General features: G+C 36.9%; 1 protein-coding gene across 1 annotated transcript; it reads left to right on the top strand.

Moving 5' to 3' along the window:
• Window positions 1–1,062: 1,062 nt before the first annotated feature.
• Window positions 1,063–4,373, top strand: LOC109240830 (pentatricopeptide repeat-containing protein At3g53360, mitochondrial-like). The gene has a single exon (XM_019407511.1). The coding sequence runs from the start codon at window positions 1,263–1,265 to the stop codon at window positions 3,357–3,359; it is 2,097 nt and encodes a 698-aa protein (XP_019263056.1). The 5' UTR covers window positions 1,063–1,262; the 3' UTR covers window positions 3,360–4,373.
• The last annotated feature ends 3,996 nt before the right edge of the window (window positions 4,374–8,369 follow it).

Below are 8,369 nucleotides of genomic sequence, written 5' to 3'. Positions count from 1 at the left end.
TGGATTAAATTGACACAAAGCGATAAATTGAAAATACAATTGAAATAAGCAATGGTAAAGTAAATTCAAACCGCATAACTTGAATAGTTACAGCCTTAAAAAAATCGATCACACTTGAACTGGATACAATTCGATCGATATGAAGATACTGAAGAACAAGAGCTTAAAGAAAGAAAATAATAATATAATAATATGGAATGCGTGTTACAATATATTTTACAAGTAATCAGACCCCCTTTATATAGCAGGGGAGTCCTACTTTAGGTACAATTCTATAGAAGGTAAAAATCTCCTAGTTTGTTGATTTGCTGGTTCCGCAATGACACGTGCCGAGATTCCCGCCGTAATATCCGACCGGTCACGGATATTTCGACCTTCTGTTATTTCGATCTTCTGTTGGTTACATTAACAATGTTTCCTCAAGCTCGTTCGGGGTCAGGGTCTATTCCGGGATCACAGACTCAATGTTCTCGAGGACGGACATTCTGATCTCGGGTTCTGGCCCGATGGGACCGGGGGTCGATCTTTAGTCCCTCATGTTTCAAGTTGATCTACCACGTCGTAGACGAGCCCGGTTTCTACCGTATACAGGTTTCTTCCTTGAGATTTGGGATTCAATAATTAGGAAGTAAAAAAAATAAAAATAAAAAATAATTAGGAAGTACCAATGTACCATAAATAGTGTAAAAAGAAACTCGTTTTTTAGGGTATGTAAACCAGAAATGTGCAAGCTGGAGAGGGGTGTGTGTATTAAGCCAATCATGATAATTAAGTGTCTTCTGATTTGCTCCAAAAGTTGGTTAGAGGAAACATATACTAATTCTTATTCTTGAAAGGTGATTAATTTGAAGTCACTAAACTTTTATTATTGTTAGGTGGGATGTATTGTGAGTACCACAAGAAATTATTAGACACTTTCACTAGCTCATAGTATTATAACTTATTTTAGTGAAGATCTAAAAGAATTAAGTTATACATTAATTAATAGGATAACTAACACGATTCAATGATAACAAGTGATGAGCCAATTCCTTAAGAAAAAAAAATCCATAAATCATTAAAACAATAAAAAGTAATACTAACCATTTTATCTCCTAGTCAACTCATAACTTACATTCAGATACCATTAGGCAAAATTATTCTTCTCAAAAGTTTCAAGAAGTTATATATAGCCTAAGTTTATGTTTGAGTTTAAAATTAGAAATCACTAGGTAAATATTTTACATATTCACTGTAGTCATTATTACTCTATATTTTCTTTCATGTCCTTTACTCCACTCCTTCGGGCATGCACCCGTTCAAAGTCCCTGCTCAATGGCAAGGCAGTCCATGCAAAGCTACTCAAATTTGGGTCCAAAGCAGACGTTTTCACAAACAATCACTTGCTCGCCATGTACTTAAAGCTCAATCAGTTCGATGATGCCCAACGACTGTTCGACAGAATGCTTGAAAGAAATATCATTTCTTGGACAACGTTGATTTCCACATATTCTCAAATGGGTATGTCTGAAAAAGCTTTGGGTTGTTTTAGATCAATGGTTCTTGAAGATGGGTTTGCTCCAAATGGTTATACATATGTAGCTGCTTTATCAGCTTGCACTAGCTTAGGAGCTGAAAGGACAGGGAAGGAGTTACATGGGAGGATGTATAGAACTGAGGAGAGCCTTAATAGTTTTGTGACTAATTGTCTGGTTAATTTTTATGGCAAATGTGGGTTGTTGAAGTCAGCAAGATTGGTTTTTGATGGCATTTTGGAACCCAATTCTGTAACTTGGGCTTCTCTCATTTCTTGTTATTGCCAGTGTGGGGAGTATGAGGAAGGGTTGAGGATTTTCTTGTTGGCTTTGAGGGTAGGGAGGATAGTGAATGAGTTTTTCTGTGGGAGTGTGTTGAATGCTTGTGCTGCTATGAAAAGTATGCAACTTGGGATGCAAATTCATAGTCTGATTGTCAAGTCTGGTTTTGCGATGGATCAATTTTTGGTGACTGGTTTGATTGACTTTTATGCAAAATGTGGTGTATTGGACTTGGCACGTCGAGCTTTTGATGAGGCAGATGCACCAGAATTGCATGCTTGGACTGCAATGATTGGTGGCTGTGTGCAGTTAGGGGGTGCAAGAGAGGCCGTTAACCTTTTCTGTTGGTTGCTCGACTCGGACTTGAAACCAAGTGAGCAAACATTTTCATCAATTCTTGGAGCTTTTGCAAATGTAAAAGAACTTAGAGTTGGGAAACAGATCCATTGCCGGATTGTAAAATTGGGGTTCAACTCATTTAGTTTTGTATGCAATGCGTTGTTAGATTTTTACTCCAAAAGTGACCTGTTTGAGGAATCATTAAAGCTCTTTCAAGAAATGAAAGAACATGATGTTGTTAGCTGGAATACGCTAATTGCTGGCTGTGTGAGCTCAGGTCGGTATGAAGATGCTATGAGATTTCTCAAGGAGATGTTGCTTGAGGGTCTCGAAGCGAATCTTTACACTTACTCTAGCATTTTGAGCATTTGTGGAGATTTACCAGCTATTGAGTGGGGCAAACAATCCCATTGTCGTGTTCTGAAGCCTGGATTTGATTCCAATGTGGTTGTTGGGAGCGCCCTCATTGATATGTATGCTAAATGCGGACGACTTGTTGATGCACGTAGAGTTTTCGACGTCCTTCCTATGAAAAACTTGGTATCTTGGAACACCATGCTTGTAGGATATGCTCAACATGGGTTTGGGAAAGAAGCTTTAGAGATTTATGCTACGATGCAAAGTAATGGCATTAAACCTAATGATATCACATTTCTTGGAGTATTATCTGCTTGTGGACACGTTGGACTTTTAGATGAGGGACTTCATCACTTCAATAGCATGACCCAGGTGTATGGAATCACTCCAAGGACAGATCACTTGGCTTGTATAGTGAGTCTGTTTGCACGCAAAGGACAAACAAAAGAAGCTTATGGTTTTATAAAGAGCTTTCCAGGGGAGCCAGATAAGGTGGTGTGGCGGTGCCTCTTGTCTGGTTGCAAAGCTAACAGAGACTTCATCTTGGGGAAATATGCCGCTGAAAAGATTTTAGGTATCGATCCAGATGATACTTCAGCCTATATCGTATTGTCTAATATATATGCGGAGCTACAGATGTGGGATGAAACGGCCAAGATGAGAAAGCTGATAAAGGAGAAATCATTAAAGAAGGAAACTGGATATAGTTGGACTGAGTTGCAGAACAAAATATATACATTCTCTGCATGTAATATTATGTCCCTTCAAGAAAGCTATCTGCATCAAGTTTTGACTGGGTTGACGGCCCAATTGTTTGATTCAGGATATGTGCCTGATGTCATGTTCTCGTTGCAGTTTGAGGAGTAAGTATACAAGATATCTGTATAGATTCATTTACCAATGATTGACAGGCGATAATTAAGAAGCGCAATATTTTAATTTGTTCTTAGCTGGAAATTTCTGTGTGAGAGGTCGACAATGTTAACTCCATGACTTATATGTCTCAAGCAAACTCGGTCCCCAGCCTGAATTGAGGAGAAGGATTACAGTAGGTAGACAGGCAGCATAGAGATAGTCTAACCATGATAAATCCTCTTGGTAGATACAGGAGGACTCAATCAATCGACCCCAACTAGTTTGCTATTGAGGCATAGTTGATCACTTGATTGACTATTGAGAGGTCAACAAATTTTCAGATCCTGAGCGCTGACTTAGCTAGCAACACATCCATTCTTCGGCCTACTCCAGTTGACCATTCCAAAGATAGTGATGCCCTAGCTGATATGAGCTTGCCTCCTCCTTGGTTTCAAATTTGAATCACATCTCTCTTTAAGAAATAATCGTCCCTGGTGTAGTGACCCTGCCGCTGATATTATACAGTCAGACTGCTATGGCTCTTCCAACTGGTTCTTCTTGATTACATATGGTTTGAAGCTTCGGGTGCTCAAAGTTTGTCAGGCTTGGGTCCTGCTTTCTTCAACCAATTCACCAATACCATAGCTGTGATACTCCTCACTCGAGGACAATACCTCTCTAATATTGAGTAATCTTTGGCATGTAAATTTGAAATGGAAATGACAGAAAATGCTGGAAACTTTCTCAAGGTTAAGAGAGATTTAGTGGGGGCACAAAGAATCCTGTGATGTAGGAGTACTCTTATCGTTCAATTAATATTGTCTAAATGGCGTCCTCAGTACCATTGGAAAGATGCACGCATACAGACTGAACGGAATATTTATTACTCCCTCCGTTTCAATTTAGATGAGGTAGTTTGACTTGGCACAAAGTTTAAGAAATAAAAGAAGACTTTTGAACATGTTGTCCTAAAAGCTTAAGGGTAAAAGCTTTGTGGGGTCATAATATTTGTGTGGCTATAAAAGTTTATCATTAAGGGTAAAATGAAAAAATCAAAGTTAAATTATTTTTTAATATGTAAATTTGTCATTCTTTTTTTTAACGGACTAATAAGTAAAGTGTGTCATTTAAATTGAAATCGAGGGAGTAGTAACTTTTAGATTGTAATATGGAGAATCAATCATCATAGAAAAAGGAAGTCCCAAGTAAAACATGTCTTATTTGGTTGAAAGCACAAATTATTTCTTTCCCTTTCTTGCTAATAACTTGTTGAAAATATTTCCTTCTTGTTATAAAACAATAAGAGAAGAAGAACAGTATTGCAAAGAAAAGTAGGGAGAGAGAATTGTTATTGATTTTGGGATGAATTACAATTGAATAGAACCCTCTATTTATAGGGAGAGGGTGACTTAGCCACCAAGCAATGAACCCTAGAATCTCTTAAATATAGACATCCACCATAAATACAATTCTATTTATAACACTCCCCCTTGAATGTCTATTCAACAGATAATGTGCTCGTTAAAACCTTAACTAAAATAAACCCCAATGGGAAAAAGAATTCTAGAAAAGGAAAAAGAGTACACATATCTAACAATACGCCTTTTTGGTTGCCTGGTTAAAAACCTTGCAAGGAAAACGCAGTGGGACAAAACCTTGTAAGGGAAAAAGAGTACAACGCGTATTAACTCCCCCTGATGAGAGCATCAATTCGCATCCTTAAGCATTTACATTCCAATCTTGTGCACCATCTTCAAAAGATCTTTGGTAGACATTTGATGAACAAATCAACCATTTTAACTTGAATGAATATATTGCACCTTGAAATCATCATTCTTGATAGATATATAATGTCTTCATATAATGTCGTGGAATGGCTCTTCAATATCTCCATAGAGATTCTCGCTATCATATTATCATGCTTATAATTATAGCAAGATACATATATGCACAAATTGCACTGAGAATGTGGTACTTCAAGATCAAGAATTGTGTATGCTTCAAGCAATTTAAATCCTTCAGGGGTTATCGTATAAGTATAGTCAAATAAGCCATATAAATAGACTTTAGATTTGCATCAAGTTTTCATGTCATGCCAGACATATAAGATATCGAAAACTGATTGCACATACCATTGACTTTATGTCTTTCATAAGAAACCAAATTCTACTTGAATTGTTTCTCCAGTCTTAAGATCCTCATATATATTTAGCGATATTATCGATGTCGTCGACAAATATTTTATATCGCAGTTCCAACCTCCTTATTTTCATATAGACATAACATAGAGATCTCTTCATTCATATATTCAAGTACCTGAATCTCTCTTGAGATTTTATGAAGTGTTATGTCATGTGATCTTCTAGATCACTGGCCTCCTTTATAATGATCATTTTGATCATTTGCTCATCTTCTTTATCAAGAAGTTTATTTGAAACCAATTTGTCTATACGCTTTAAGCTAACCATAGAATTTGTCCTTCTAGGACTTAATAGGAGCATTTGCAATGAGAATACAATTACTTTCTTTGGGTCAGCAAATGCGTCCGGCATGCTTTACAATATATTGCAGATGAATTATCTTCTATAAACTTCAAATTCATATTATCTTATTCGAGGATCTAGATCTGGAAATGGTAATTCATTCCACGTAACTTTTTCTAAACTGCTTATCATGTCTCCCCCTCATATTAGAAAAACTAACTTGTTTTCTCAACTTTGAAGATCTATCTTTGTGCGTTATGGTGTTAATCAAAATATACACCGCATATCAATAATAATAAGATAGAATTATTTGGTTCCTGACCCTAAACCACTTGTGAGGAGAGAATGTAATGTACTTTCGTATATAACCTATATCAAACTTGTATGCGCTGAAATCAGAGGGCATCATTTCTTGCTATCAAGTCAGTTCGGAAGGATACCTCGTGGCCCCGAGGACGCGGAGTTACGGCCGAGTCCCCTTCCTCGAGGCTCGTCGAGACCCGACTCAAAGAAGACGAAGATCGAGGCTAGAGCAAAGTGGGGAACTCCCAAAACACATGGCTAGGTCTGACAGAGCCGGCCTACCCAGAGCCCGTGTCGAGGCGTCACAACTAGCCGTCCCATCTCCATGCTTTTATAATTAATGCATGTTATACCATAATCGGATTCACCTCTTATATAAAGGGAATCTTCACTACCTTGTAAGGGGTTGTTGTTGCTCCAACTACTCCACTCAAGATTAATAATATCTCTCTCTCTTTCTTCTCTCTAACTTGCTCGCTCTTACTTGTTCGAGGCTACTTTTTAGCATTTATTGCCTTCATACTTGTTCTTCATTTGTTGCGTGTTATTGGCCATAAAGAGCTTTCTTTAATTATATTCTAACTGTCATCCCTTTCCCGGTCATCCCCTATGGCTCGGGCTCGAGCCGGATATCGACCCCGAGGTCCTTCATCGACCCGTCCGAAGCCCGGGCAGCAGGCCCCTCGGTTTGATTACTGCCCCGTTTTAGCTCGTATCTCATCGTTAAAACTTCATACTTTTAGCATCAACTGCTCTAACAACTAGCATAAAATTAAATCACGTATTTTTAGAGTCCCATTTACAAATTTAATTGATGTTACCATTTTCACGGTAAACAAAACTGATATAGATAACTTTATTCTCATAAGCAATAGTTTAGCTATTAAGTGGATGCACTGAATAAATCATTTTTCTAAACCAGCTGTGATGTAAACCAACTTATCAAGATAAACTATCTTGAATAAAAAATCTGGAAATTATGCTCTAAATCAAATTATTCAGCAAGTTAACTCGCAAACACCATGTTGTGGGTTAATAATAATCGCACATGTAACCATCTCATAGATGCATCTTATGTGGTATACATTGCAGGTGATAGGGCTCATATTCACCTTTGATATTTCCAGCATTCATGGGATTCAATCCCAATTTTAGTTGATCTATTAACTAATGAGAACAAGCAATATAAGAGAATTCGTAAAGACTGTCTAGTTCTTTAATATTTACCCATATGAACTCTCTTTTATTTTTGCACATCATACATAAATTGATATGGCTAAACTAGTTATGCCAACAAGATAAATTATCAATATTGATAAAGTTCAGGTTTATACCATGACGTATGCAATTATCAATAAACTCCAAGTTTATTATGATATGGGTTTTAATATCAATAAACATCCACTTTATTGTGGTATTTTTTTATTTGTATAGTGATCACGCCCAACTATGCCTTATAAAAAGGACTAAGCGGACGTTGTAAATATAATCTGAGTATTTAGCCCAGAGTCGAACCCACAAGGAATTAACCTATCAATTACTATTGTTAGACTCACTAAATTCTACGTAATCACTTCCCAAATGTTTTGAATAACAATTGAGGATATTTTTACTAACTATAACTGACTGCAATTAAATAAACAAAGACTAACTATGATTAAGTTGTAAAAAAATTAAGAGAAGGATCTAAGGTTATGATTTCCCCTATTGATGGAATCCCTTCATGTTATGTTTCATATAGATTTGCCTAACCGTCTCTATCAATCATGAGCACTCTTATTACCATAAATCTCTCCCGAGTAATCACGATAATTTACTAGACGCACTCTCCCGAGTTACGCTAGCTGGTTACAGCTCACTTAAGATTGCACCCAAGGCTTCATTATCCTTAATCCCGCCTTTAAACCCTCGGTTATTGATCCCTCATATACTCTGGGAGTGATATTGTTCAACAATTACCTAAATATGCACTCTCTCCCAAGTAATACATACTAAATAGGCACAGCTAATTGAGGATCCTATCAATTAACAACAACAAGAACAAAGTTGAACAAATAGAGAATAAACCGGGCAAACTATATTAACATATCACGAAGTTCATCCTTCAATAGGTTCCATCAAAACCTTAGACTAAATATTTAGCTACTCATACTAGTGTTCATCATAGCAAAAGAAAAATTCATCACAAATTGTAAAATACAAAAGGAAGAAAGAAAGAACTCGATGTTGAATTATC

The sequence above is a fragment of the Nicotiana attenuata genome, unplaced genomic scaffold, assembly GCF_001879085.1.
Source record: "Nicotiana attenuata strain UT unplaced genomic scaffold, NIATTr2, whole genome shotgun sequence".
NCBI classification, from domain to species: Eukaryota; Viridiplantae; Streptophyta; class Magnoliopsida; order Solanales; family Solanaceae; genus Nicotiana; species Nicotiana attenuata.
Note: the sequence above shows the minus strand (reverse complement) of the source record. Positions and strands in the feature narration are given on the sequence as shown.

Excerpts from the sequence above, each read along its gene's own strand:
- LOC109240830 (XM_019407511.1), top strand. The coding sequence starts at position 1,263 with ATGTCCTTTACTCCACTCCTTCGGGCATGCACCCGTTCAAAGTCCCTG.